Here is a 14,292-nt window from a genome sequence, read left to right on the forward strand (position 1 = left end):
ACTAATAGTTGAGACTACAAGCTTATCTAAATATGCTTACATTAAACACGACGGACTTAGCAGTAATCGCATATCGGGTGTCATAATTATTGAACAGTTATTCTTAAGCGTTCCGATATGGTATAACGTATACAGTTACCGATGGTTACACATGGATAGAAATGGAACGCAGGTTGAATGAAACGAGCTAGAGATTTCATTTGTGATAGTGTTTCATGTATTTTAACATAGCTAGAATAGTACAGGGCTCTGTACTATGAGGTATTAGAGAAATATAGCTGTCGTTGTAGAAGCGAAATGCTGCTATTCGTAGTAGAGGCCGCCGCGCGCCGTCGCGAACCGCTTCCACAACTGAAAGCCATGTTTTATAAACTACATAGTACCGGCACAGTACTATGTTATACATATATTTGATTCGTTTCGGGTGAGCCGTGTGACCTTTAAATAACTCGCTCGCTTGGTAGCTTTATAACTCTATATACAGTTGAAACGAGCCGCGAATGTTGCTTTTATATTGAGATGCAAAAATTTTACTGACTCTCACGTGTGTAGGTTACATGTAGGATTTTTATTTGCAATCTAAATTTTAAATTGTAACTAAAATAAAATATAGTTCCTATTAATTAAATAAATAACATGTTATTTTATCACTTTGGTCACAATATTAGAACAATGTTGTAGGTTTAATTTTTGATCCGAAAACCCCAGCCTATTTATAATAGAACAATAGCTATTTAATCGTGTTCGCAAATGGTATGGATTTGCCTATTTTAAATATTACAAAAACACGAAATTAATAATATGTGGCTTATTCATCCTGTTTTGAACAATAAATACAACAATAATTAGGTAGTTCTTAATGATTCACAAGTAATTATAATTATTCAAAAACTATTAAAGATGTATTCTCGTAGTTTTATGATGCCTGTTACCTAAACATGCGAACTGTCTAGGTATAGAAAGCTGATTTCTAGCACAGTGTATTGAAAACAAAAGCATTAGTTACATTGGACAACAATTTGCTTATACTTATTACTCTGTCAAAACAACCATTTGCAGTAGTTTCTTCAGTTGATATTTTCTGCCATATACATATTAGTAACTAGCTTTTGCCCGCGACATCGTCCGCGTGGTTAGAAGATATAAGTTATGATTTATACCGGCCCTGTTTTTTTCCACATTTTCCTTTGTATCTTCGCTCCTATTAGTCGCAGCGTGATGTTATAGCCTAAACCTTCCTCGATGAATGGTCTATTCAACACAAAAATATTTTTTCAATTTGAACGAGTAGTTCCTGAGATTAGCGCGTTCAAACGAACAAACAAACTCTTCAGCTTTATATATTAGTTTAGATTGGAGGCAGCTCAACCATAACCAAGTATATATTATATAGTTTTGCAATAGAGAAAATATTAAGATGCAAAAACTTTACTTCCATGCTTACATGTTTATTTTCTTTGTTTGCAGCCGATACTCGAGAAGTACTGCCCGGACATAGCTGCAGGCGGTCTCTCGTGCTGCAACGACGAGCAGCTTCACAACCTGAACGAGAACATCGTCCTCGCGGAGAACTTCTTATCGAGATGTCCCTCATGTATGGACAACTTCTTGAAGCACATCTGCGGGATGACCTGTTCGCCGCACCAGAGCGACTTCTTGTACCCAGCTGAGGTCGCACCGTTTAACAGTGAGTTTGTATAATTAACATATGTTTTATTTTGTTCATCAAGTTGCATATTGACGCTTTATGTTTTGTCGTCTAGGGTGTGTTTTAGTCTTATGGGTGGCTCTCATGGCTATCTAAGGCATCTAATATCATTATCGGCCAAGAAAAAAAAGCCATGAATGTAACTGTAATATTTGAAATCTGTTAATAATAAAAACTTCAAATAAATATTATTTTATCAAAAGTCATTGTCCCCTTTAAGGGTAAATAAAGGAATTGTTGTTAATTAATTATAATTCTTGTCATTCCAGGTACTCATCAATCAATCAAGACGTTGGTTTACCATCTCAGCTCCACCTATATGTCAGCTACCTACAACTCTTGCTCACAGGTATACTAACTCTATATATAACCGCAACAAAAACCAAATCTACCACTAATAAAGTCCGCTATAGTACAAAAAATAGGCAACGATTATATTAGTAATCTGTTCATAATTGAAACCAAAAACAAGTTATCGTCATCAAAATAATGGATGATGTCTGTTGCTGACCGGTCGAGACAAAGGCCTCTTCTCATATAGATAAGGATCGGACATTGATCATCGTGCTCGTCCATGTTCTGGCGAGTGATTATTAAAACTTATCTTAGTAAGAAAAAAGCTTGAAATTAAATCAATTCATTAGAAGCATGCTGTAAGCACTTAAAACAGGTTTTTACTGGTGTTGAGACGTCGCTATGGTATTACGCCTCAAGCTTCTACAATGGTGACGGTCCTTATTAAGGGCTAATAGTACATGTAATATTTTGGTATGTCATTTGGTAGATTGTTCTTTGAGTTCTATATTTCATCTAAAACCCTGCAACTTATTGCTTCAAAATATTGCATATTACATGGACATGTTTATTTTGATTCTCTTTGATGAATCATACATATTTCAGGTGTTCCCTTAACAGTTTTACGCTCATAATTGCAACCGATAGATCTATGGAATATGAGTAATAAAAAGACAATATCAATAACACGATAAAAGATCTCAATTTCACGATGAATTGCAATAAAGCGATTGTTATATTACAAAATAAAGCAATCAAAATTATGACGATGAGAAATTGATATTAGTAAATTGTCAGTATAAAGCATTCACGTTTATTAAACTCTTACAAACGTGATCAAACATCTACTGGGAATTGACATGCTAAATTTGTATTTAACAATTTAAATAAACCTGTAGGTATATGATAGCCAAAACTTCCTTCTATAAAACTGTTGTTTTGGTTTTCCCAAAACAATCATACAGTTGTTACTCAAATGATAAAAGAAAATGCTTGAAATATTAAGTTTATCGAAAGTTATGTTGAAATTCCCGAGTTATATAAAATAACTGTTTTGTATACTGGTTTAAGTTGCAGGTTTGGTTTTTTATGTTTTGATGGTTTAATTAATCCAAAATCTCCAGATCTGATTGAATCACTGCAATATATTGAACTGAAAAGTCGAATTCTCCTCCAATTTTATCTAAGGATTGTGTTTCCTATTCTGTGCTATGTAACGTTGTTTAACGTATAATAAAATGTTTTACCACTCTCAGGTGCAAGTACCTTCAACGAACCAGTTGGCTCTCGACCTCATGTGTGGCGAGTATGGCGCGGAGTACTGCTCCCCTATGCGGTGGTTCACCTTCATGGGAGACAGCAGCAGTCCCTACGTGCCCTTCCAGATCGACTACACCAACGATCCGGACCCCGAACACGGGATCACCACGCCCTACGACCCTCCCACTAGACCCTGTAATGTTGGACCTCCTGTAAGTACTCTATGCAATTATATTTTATTGCCATTATTTAAGCCGCGCATCTACTAGGCAGCATTTCGCTCATCAAAGAAGCTCAACGTTGCGTTGCCAGATGGCTCGTAACATGATGCGCAACTTGTTGTGTGTATCTGGGCACCATGCATCAAATATTGAGCAATATGTTGACAGTATGTCGGCTGACTAATTATGATCGATGATAAGCGAACACCTGATTTCCACAGCTGATTAATTAACTTGCTTGATTTATTGATACCTATATAAGACATTTATAACAATTTGATATTAGCCAAATATTGTAATTAAATCATGTCTTCCCCCAGGGCCAGCCGGGCTGCTCATGCCTGGACTGCAGCGCGTCCTGCCCGGCGCCGCCCCCGTCACCGCCCGCAGCGCTCCCCTTCACGATCCTGGGCGCGGACGGGTACGCCGTCATCATGGCCATCGTCTTTGTCATCTTCAGCACTCTCTTCCTAAGCGGAGTCTTCTGCTGTAATCAACAGGAGAATGTTGTCGGTCAGTACTTACTTATTACTATACATGGATAGATATATTAATGTAGGAATGACTGAGATTTATCGTCTGGATAGAGAAACAGCTGTATTCAAGAACGACGCCTAGTGGAAAGTGGCCCCTAAGCCTCGTTCACACACAGCGCATACTCGCTGCGAAAACAAGCGTATTCGTCGCGTTCTGGATAGATTGTGTTCAATATTAGGTACTACACATGGTGACTGAGTAAACGACGCGACAATTCGCTGTGTGTGACAGGGTACTCGTTGCGATAGCCATTCCGTGCTCCACTCTCGACTCGTCTGTGCAACTGTCGAAATCCTCGTGTATAACTCGCTATGTGTGACAGACAGGCAGCGAAGTATCGCCGAATGCAATCGCAGCGAGTAGTGTATCTGTCGGTCATCAGAGTAACTTAGAACTACACTGAGCTGAGCGTCGTTATTGATATTGCTGCTAGTAATGAAATTGTTTGAATGGTTAATGATAATAAACAAACATACCAGAGACAAAGCATAATTGAGAAGTAAAGGCGTACTCGTAGTAATATATTATTTACTTAACAATATTACTTAGAATTAATTGGTTTACAAACAATACTTCAATATACAATGCTTGATAAATCTTATAGAATAATTTATTCTTCTCTAAAATAACAACATTGACAGTACAATTCATAATTAACCTCTCCATATTCTTCTATTAACAAACTTAGTATTTTATTCATTTAAAATATTCCATAAAACTGCAGTAATTGGTGTCTGGGCCTATCTAATTACAATGCAATTAAATTTAATTTATAAACAAAAATGTATATTTTGAGTACATTGTTCTGATCTTGATTTATTTTTGTATAAACTCTAATGTTAGAAAGTTTGAATACAAAATGATTTTGGACTCTAAAATAAAGCATAATAAGGCAAACAATTCAGTTATTAGTGTACTCATATTTTAGTTTCATATTGATTAATTATGAAATACTGATAACTATTTCTTATTTCATCGGACGAAATACATAACTCTTATTTCGTCTATTTGATAAAAACTATTAATTGTTTATTTCTTTGCAAAATGGTGCAAATCTAATTATTATTATTCGTATTTTTGAATCTATGATTGGATATTAGTAAAGAATTTTTTTTTAAATGGAACACTAATACGACTAATAACAATATTTCATTTGTTTATTCACATACTGGATAGTTGGTATGAAATTATACATTTTAATGTAGTTTTATAAGTATAGTATGTATTTTATAATAATGTGTACATCGACAACACCTTAGACTACCTTATTGACTACACGTTTGAAGACTTTACAAATGCACTATCACTTCATCTTGTAGCCCACAGCTGGACATTGGCCTTATATAGCCCACTCTAGTGAATTATAGACATCGTGCTTGAATATTGAAATTCTAAATACAGTGTGTTGCTAAAATGCATGAAATCATTTCGATCCTGTTTTTTAGAAGTGTTATTTCTCATCTAAAATTATTTATTGCCCTAGTAATACTAGACTCTAGTACTCTAGCAACTAGAGTAATAAAAAAATATATTTCTTTATAATATTATGCTAACTTTTTACCGATAGTAGATCATGTGATATATAAAGTAGATGGTAACTATGGTTGTATAATTGATATTTTTTAATGATTTATGATACAAGATGAAGTTCGATATAACAAGTGCTAGTTGCTAGTCCTTAGCTAATTTCAGTAGTGAGTAAGGTATAGGGTGTGGTAGTATGGTATACTAACGCGGGGTGTCGGACAGAGGGCTGGGCGCGCGGCGCGGACGGGCGGCGGCGCGGCGGGCCCGAGACCAGCCCGCTGCACTCGCACCGCTCCAGTACGTACATGCACCTGCTACTATACACACAGCTGTCTGTATCCTACACTAGCTTACACTGATTGGATGCACGCTAAGACTCTAGACAGACGGACCGCGGTTGTCACGACTACAAAAGCATTGCAAAACAAACGTGAACATTGGCTGTAATTAAACTGCAATTTGCGACTGAATGACAGTTGAAATGCGTTCCATCTTTCTAGAGCTTTACGGTTATAATAATACTTGGAAATCACACCTTTCATTTTCATTCATTATTATGGTGTACTTGTACTCCGATTTCATCATCATCATTTGGTTTGAGATCATTTGGTTGCACGCTTATGACGCCTCATATTGAATATGAAACAAATAACGTAAAATGTTAAGATTAACATAAAATCCTTATGTAAAGCAAAAGTTTGCCATTTTTGTGGGTATCAAAAAGAAATTTTGGTCTTGAATTGAGTTCGTGTGATGGGCATAATTTACACTGTTATCTTGCCTTCTACTTTGTGGAACACATTAAGGATAAAGATAAAGATGTGTTTATTTGCATTAAACATGTGTTAAACATTTTTAATGTGGTGACAATATAAAAATAACATAAGCATCAACATGTTCTGCCCCAATTTTAGGAATAAGTTTCCCATATTTTTATGTGTCAGTCATGGTTACTTCATATCATTGGTTTGTTGCCTATTTCCATAGTTAGCCGTTTATTTGAAACCACTTTAACACTTATCCATTTAAATGAAAATATTACGTTCTTTTTTATTTACGTATTTCATTACAGCTCTTGCATAGAATGTAGCCTTATGTTTTAATACCGTAACAAACAGGAAAACATAATCTTTTTACTTTTATATTTGTTTATTTTATTGCATGATGTCTTCGTCCTTTTATAATAACCACATACATTTATTTATTTATCTATAATACATTTATTTTTGTATCTGAATAGTTGTATGTATTCGTCTTGCTAGGAAATGTATTTGTCCTACCGTAAAGCTTACAAGTAATTATGTGTTATTCATATTGAAAAAATATGATATTTTTATGTAAAGTCTATGCTTGTGGAGACATTTGTTTGTGACGTTACTAATTGGTGTACATTTTGGTAACTCCTTAATGGAAAAGGAACAAAAATTGTTTGTTTATTCATCAATGCATGGATTTTATGTCTGTCAATGCGATATTTTGATAAGACTCTCTGTTCGTGGCTAATTGTTTTCAATGAGTTTCAATTTTAGAAGCTTCTATGATCGTTTTCAGTATAAGAAGTTTCAGTATAATAGCCATACAAATGCATTTCTTGTTGTGAAAACTCTGGATACAAATATCAACGATAGATTCTATGAATTTAATTATGTAAAATGAATACAAACGTTAGCCACACAAAGGGTCTTACCACAAAAAAAAAAACAGCATTAAAACCATAATCTATACAGGTGTGGCGTCTGAGAACAACCAAGAAATGGCTACAAATCCTTCGTCAGCGGCGTGGGCGGATCAGCCAGACGGCGCGGCCAGCGACGCGACCTTCTTCGAGAGACTCGGGGCCGAGACTGAGACCAGGATGGAGGACTTCTTCCAGTGGTGGGGCACCATCATGGCGTCCAGGCCTTGGATCGTGCTGTTTGTCGGTATGTTACTTTGTTTTGACTTGAGGTTTCATTCGAGAACGGCAATCTGTATAAAAAGTGAATACGTTGAAGGTAAAATCACTGTTTTGAAATACTGAACATTACAAGTCTTACAAGCTGGGTCTATTATGCCTAGTAATTTCATAAAAAAAATGTGATGGCAGTGACTGACATGACAACAGTCAATATTATCCCCAACGGTTATTCTCCCAGAGATTGGCATAGGTCTTTCTTTTTACGCACCATTCTGTCTAATAACTTTCGTTTAGTCTTCTGTTTATTAACAATCCTTTTACATTGCAGGTCTGTGCGTGGTAGTGGGCTTAGGTCACGGTATCCGCTGCATGCGCGTCACCACCAACCCGGTGGAACTGTGGGCCTCGCCCAACTCGCGCTCAAGGGTGGAAAGGGAATATTTCGACTCGCACTTTGAACCGTTCTACAGGTAAACACACTACATATGACAACAAAATACAAGTATATTATTTAAAAAAATATTGGTTCCCTAATTTGACTATTGAATGGCGTCGGTTGACGCTGTGTTCATCCATTCTGTACAATTCTACTTTCCATTTATCTTCCTTGCTGTATTACAAAACTAAAATGAAAATTGTCAGACTCCAATATTTCCTACTTTACTTACAAAAGGAATCTTCACTAAACACACATCTTTTTGTACCCAGAACCGAGATGTTGATCATCAGCTCCAAGGGTCTGCCGGAGATTGAGCACACGACGCCCTCTGGCGTGGTGAAGTTCGGGCCCGTGTTCAATGCCACGTTCCTCAAGGACGTACTTGACCTGCAGAACAAAATCATGAGTAAGTTCTATATCAACTTGTAACACTAATACGTGACCTTTTAAATGTGTTTCTCTCGACATTTCATTTGACGGTGATAAAACAGTATGACACTTAAACGACGTATTTATATTTATTATTCTTACCGCCACGTGTTCAACTTGTACGTTCATATTATTTCAAATGGTTTATTTCAGACATGTGTCCATAGTGTTAGTATACAAAATAACTGAAAGTCTAGGGTTAGTAATAAATAATTAAAAAGATAATTTGTGTGGATACTCACCCAGTGGCCTAGCACAGGGGAGTCCCTCCGATCTACAAACACGTTCAGGAGATTTTTGGTGGCGGAAATTATTATTTGTTAAATCGTGACAGCGTGGTAAACGTAACTGCTCTACTTTACGAGGTTTTAAATAATGTTTTTGTCTCAGGTCTGGGCAACGAGACGGGCATCCAGGACATCTGCTTCGCCCCGCTGACGTCATCGTTCCGCGGCCCCGTCACGCCGTCCGACTGCGCGCTGCAGTCCGTGTGGGGCTGGTGGCAGAACGACATCGATAACTTCTATGAGGATGATAATGAGTACCTCAATACTGTGCTCCAGTGTGCCAGGTACTACTAATACTACTAATTGTAAAAAAAATACTGTTATGAACTGTGTAGATAGGTTCGTAACACCACCGTTGGGGGAAGGTTAGCCGGATGATAGACTAAGATAATTTAATATACTGGATTTGTATAAACATCAACAGCTGGCAATTTTTTTAGTGTCACCCGTTTTGAATTTTGATTTTTTATTACGTTGTTAGTTACTTTACTAAAAGTGGTCGTAAAGTTTAACCTTAAACATACAACCACTTACTTTATTATTTACATGCATGTGTCCCCACCAGCAACCCGTTCACCCCGTCTTGCCTGGGCACATACGGCGGACCTGTCCTGCCGAGCGTGGCTCTGGGCGGGTTCCTGTCCCCGGCCGAGCCGCTGTCCAAGCGCTCGCGCTTCCACCAGGCCACCGCGCTCATACTCACCGTGCTCGTCAACAACAAGCATGACAAGGAACAGGTAACACCACACACCTTACCTTTAATACTCTTAAGATCATACAGCTAAAAAAAACTATGTACTACTCAATTTGTCCCGTGCGTATCCTTCTTTATCCCGTTCTTCTTGTGAATTGTGGCTGGCGACAGTTTCCGCTTGGCGAACGGCGAACGTATCTGATCGCGGGATTGTGTTGTTGATACACAGATACAACAACAGACACAGATATCCCAAACTCTCTGGGTATCCATAGTTTTTGCTCACGCAAAAGTTGCGAGTCGGGGACAAGTATTTTTATGATCCAAAATGCTTGTCCTGTGTCTCTGAGCATGTGACTTGAATTTTTGTGAAAAATTCGCGGGGAGCGAGTAAATGGGGAATATGCACGTGACTTAAATATGGACAAAATATTTTTTTTTGTAATATTTATTGCTACTGAAAACACACTATACAATTATTTTTAGAATTTATTTTAATTTAATAATGAAATTTAATCATCAAAAAGTGGCTGTTTTGAAATTACCGCGCAAATTTTCGAAACGCAACACTATTGGTGGAACAAAACGTGACGTCAGTTTTACACGAGACGTCTGCTGTCAATAAGCTATTTGTATGGTTTCTTTTTGGAGGAATAATTGTTATTGTATTGTGTCGCTGTTTTTTTATCTTAAGTTAATAGTTTTATGTGTTCAAAATATTAATTAATTGTGAAGAAGGACTTAGAGAATGACTGAAACCGGTTTCGTAAAAGCGCAGTCGGATAATCTTCCGAAAATCGACGTGTTTATGATGGCCACGTATTTCGCTTCAAATCCAGATTTATACATACATAAAGATAAATTTAGAATATCGAATAAGAATTTTTAATAATATCTTTACAACTTTTTGTAAACTAGGTTATGTTTTGTAGAGGTTTGTAAACAAAACAAGTAGGTAGGTAAAAGTAAGAATGATTTGTATATGTATTTTACTTTTTTGATATCCTTACTTACATTGAAATGATCTTCACAACAGTATAAACAGCTCAAACACGATACATTGTCTCTTCTCATCGCCTTGCACCACTTTTTCCTTAGATTTTCACCTTTCGGCATAAGGAAATACACTTTGTCAGGTGCAGTGTTGATGTTATTTGGACACATAGGAACGACACAATATTTATAATATGGTTTTTTGTGCTTTTCCATGGTAATTAAGTCGATATTCACTCACTTTATTTATTTTTTGGTAATTTTGTAAACCAATCACTTTGCTGTTGACATCGAACTCGTGTAATGGTGACGTCACGAGCAAGCGCGCCAAAATGGCCGCGTTTAAATTGATCGCGATTTTAATATTTAATTTTTTGCATAATAGTTTATATTTTGGACGTGATATTTGTATGTTTGGTAATGTAATAACTAGTAGAAACATATAAAAAATAAAAAAAAAATCATGCATATTCCCCATTAATTATTGCGGGAATCATGAAACAAGAATAGTAAAACCAAACCACACATCTAATCAACATTTCTTTCCAGTTGAAACCGGCACTACAATGGGAGAAAGAGTTCATCGAATTCATGAAGAACTACACGGAGACTCAGATGCCTCCCTACATGGACATCGCTTACACATCGGAGCGCTCTATTGAAGACGAATTAGACAGGGAGTCGCAGTCCGATATCTCCACTATACTGGTGTCCTACTTCATCATGTTCGCATATATTGCTATCTCTCTCGGAAGATTCACTAACTTCTCTAGACTGTTGATTGATAGTAAAGTCACTTTGGGATTGGGAGGTGAGTTCATTATTATTTTTGAAGTATATATTTATTATCTGTCCTATCCGACTTGTTCTTTGAGTTGTCTGATTGATCACTAATGAGTCAATAAATAAACGCAAGATTTCAGTGCGTCGTCGGTTTAATATTAAATTCAACCATAATTTTCAAGATTCGTGTTATTGCAGAAAAAATATAACTACGTAATAGTTACAAAATTCTGCCTTCTTAATTTAACATTATTTGTTATGATCTTATCGTACAGGTGTATTCATCGTACTGGCGTCAGTGGTGTGTTCGGTGGGCATGTTCGGTTTCGTCGGCATCCCAGCGACGCTGATCATCATTGAAGTAATCCCCTTCCTCGTGCTTGCCGTCGGAGTTGACAATATCTTTATTCTGGTCCAGACTAACCAAAGAGAGGGCAGGCGACCTAATGAAACTGTTGCTGAACACATCGGCAGAACGTGAGTTTATTACATATATTTTTAAAAAGGTATTTTTTCGGCTAGGTATATTATTTTTAAGTATATAGCTAAGTGATGAAGGGTGCTGAAACATGGTGCGTGATAAATTTGCTATGCATTGCCGCGCACCGATTAAATGCGGGAGTGTTGTACAGCGGTTAGGGTTGAGACAGTTAGAATTTGACACTACTTGCTACCTTCTCCGAGGCACCCCGTCTATGAGAATTCCACCGCTTGACCAAAAATAAGGGTGTTGTAAGATATTTGCATCAAAAATTGAGGGGAAATGGTTGATTTATAAATATTAAGTGGAAACAGACCTAACATAATTGTTACTAATAAAAATACATCGACATCTGTATAAACTTGATTTCATGTCACGTTGATAATTAGTATAGGTATAGTAGAACATCTTTACAAGAAATGTTTTAAAATGTGTAATGCAGGCTGGGCCAGGTGGGCCCGTCCATGTTCCTGACGTCGGCGTCGGAGTCGGTGTGCTTCTTCCTGGGCGCGCTGTCCGACATGCCGGCCGTGCGCGCCTTCGCGCTGTACGCGGGCGCGGCGCTGCTCGTGGACTTCCTGCTGCAGGTCACCTGCTTCGTGGCGCTGCTCGCCATCGACACGCAGCGCCAGGCCGCCAACAGGTACAGGCTTTGGGTTGCTGCTCGCAGGAAATGGGTTCACAATGTGTAACTAAGTGAATTGCATAGGAACACTTGCGTAACAATTCCGTTCTATGAGAGAGAGATAATCAATCTAAAAAAAACAAAAAAACATGATTTAACTCAAACTAGCATTCCGCGCAGCAAAATTTTGGCAATCATGCTGTTAAAGCATCTGTTTTTTTTTTTTTCAAATAAATTTCACAACATACTCTTTTGCAAACCATTGCCGTTTACCGTCTATCTCTACGTCTAAAGTAGTATGATAACTTTAATAGAACTGATCTAATCTAATCAAGCCACCTTCTCTCCCAGATTCGACGTGTTCTGCTGCGTGCAAGGCACCAAAGCGGAGACTGGAGCGGAAGCGGGAGAGGGCGCCCTCTACAACTTGTTCAAGGATGTATACGTGCCTTTCCTCATGAAGAAGGAAGTCAGGGCCTCCGTTATGATCATATTCTTCGCCTGGCTCTGCTCGTCGGTCGCTGTGAGTATTCTACTTATTGTTTATACCATAGGTCTTTGGAGTAACAACTCCAGCACTATTATGTTTTGTTCATGAATATAATTTTGGTAAATCAGTATTAAACCTAACTTAGCTTTTCACCTTATTGTATTCAGAGACATCTGACTTAACTTACCGAAATTTCACTACAATACGTTTAAATCCTCTACAGGTGGCTCCTCACATAGAGATCGGTCTCGACCAGGAACTCTCGATGCCTCAAGACAGTTTCCAGCTGAAGTACTTCCAGCACTTGAACCGCTACCTGAACATCGGGCCTCCGGTCTACTTCGTGGTCACTGAAGGCCTAGACTACTCGGATAGGGATACACAAAACATGATCTGCGGAACCAGGTTCTGTAGACCTGACAGTGTTGCTATGCAGTTGTATTCCGGTAAGTCATATGAAAGTTTTAAGAAAGATCTAGTGAAGAAAAGCGCAGCGGAATTTTTCTATAACACACGAAAATGAACCTTATTTTTGGTTGTTATAAAGCGTACAATGGTATAAATATTATGGCCTCAATACATCCCGGAGAGAATTCGATGCACGACGTAAAGTCTACTTTTAACTGTCTTAAAATCTTTCAAGGGTTCTATTTGCGTCGATCTTAAGATGTTATACGTAGTATAAAAATATGTTTGATTTATAATCTTATGTGTTTTGTATTGCAGCTTACCGCACACCCAATGAGACGTACATAGCTCAGCCGCCAAACTCATGGCTCGACGATTTCTTCGACTGGGCCTCTCTACCTGACTGCTGCAAATACTTCCCGTCGAACTCCAGCTTCTGTCCTAGCGAAAGTAAGTTTAGCATACCAAACAAATCCCCAAATTATTTGGTATGGTAGTTATTTTTTCATAGGAATTTAAATTTGATCTGTTATATGTTAACGCAATCAAACAGTTAAGAATTGTTTTTTCCTATCAGGATACATTTAAAATATTAAAGTCCTCATTAACATCATTGTTTTGTTTTCCACAGACGGTGCTCCCTGCAAGGCTTGCCACATCAAACTGGAAGGCGAAGAGAAGCGTCCGAACGCTTTAGACTTCGAGCGATACGTACCCTTCTTCTTACAAGACAACCCCTCCGACACCAGCTGCGTTAAGGGCGGCCACGCGGCCTACTCCCGCGCCGTCAACTACAAACTACACAACAAGACCCTCGCCGACGTCGGGGCCACCTACTACCAAGGGTACCACACCGTACTCAAGACAAGCTACGACTACTACTCAGCATTGAAAGGCGCTAGAAGCGTGGCAGCCAACCTTACAGAAACATTGAACCGGAATCTGAGGGAACAAGGACGTAATACGACCGTCAATGTGTTCCCGTACTCCGTGTTCTACGTGTTCTACGAGCAGTATCTGACGATGTGGCCTGATACGTTGAAGTCTATGGGGATATCGGTGCTCTCTATCTTCATAGTGACGTTCTTGTTGATGGGATTCGATCTCTTCTCTGCGCTGGTGAGTTACTTTAGACTTTATTTACTTGTTATTTACAAAGTTCGATTTTTCGATTCAATGATGTAATAGTTTGTGCTTGTTTTTGATTGTACGTATTATT

General features: G+C 38.0%; 1 protein-coding gene across 6 annotated transcripts in view; it reads left to right on the top strand.

The window, feature by feature from the left end:
• LOC113497190 (NPC intracellular cholesterol transporter 1) overlaps positions 1-14,292 on the top strand; it is a 50,997-nt gene that overhangs the window by 26,493 nt on the left and 10,212 nt on the right. For 5 of the 6 annotated variants that reach the window (XM_026876614.1, XM_026876611.1, XM_026876613.1 and 2 more), the window contains exons 3-19: positions 1,468-1,687; positions 1,978-2,057; positions 3,259-3,474; positions 3,804-3,996; positions 5,770-5,844; positions 7,275-7,469; positions 7,773-7,914; positions 8,153-8,289; positions 8,703-8,883; positions 9,165-9,336; positions 10,836-11,097; positions 11,345-11,546; positions 11,993-12,193; positions 12,527-12,698; positions 12,889-13,111; positions 13,392-13,523; positions 13,705-14,192. In XM_026876614.1, coding sequence (XP_026732415.1) covers positions 1,468-1,687; positions 1,978-2,057; positions 3,259-3,474; positions 3,804-3,996; positions 5,770-5,844; positions 7,275-7,469; positions 7,773-7,914; positions 8,153-8,289; positions 8,703-8,883; positions 9,165-9,336; positions 10,836-11,097; positions 11,345-11,546; positions 11,993-12,193; positions 12,527-12,698; positions 12,889-13,111; positions 13,392-13,523; positions 13,705-14,192 — 3,291 coding nt within the window. The remainder of the gene's footprint in view (positions 1-1,467; positions 1,688-1,977; positions 2,058-3,258; positions 3,475-3,803; positions 3,997-5,769; positions 5,845-7,274; positions 7,470-7,772; positions 7,915-8,152; positions 8,290-8,702; positions 8,884-9,164; positions 9,337-10,835; positions 11,098-11,344; positions 11,547-11,992; positions 12,194-12,526; positions 12,699-12,888; positions 13,112-13,391; positions 13,524-13,704; positions 14,193-14,292) is intronic. The other variant, XM_026876615.1, reaches the window with a different exon arrangement.

This window comes from Trichoplusia ni, chromosome 9 (assembly GCF_003590095.1).
Source record: "Trichoplusia ni isolate ovarian cell line Hi5 chromosome 9, tn1, whole genome shotgun sequence".
NCBI classification, from domain to species: domain Eukaryota; kingdom Metazoa; phylum Arthropoda; class Insecta; order Lepidoptera; family Noctuidae; genus Trichoplusia; species Trichoplusia ni.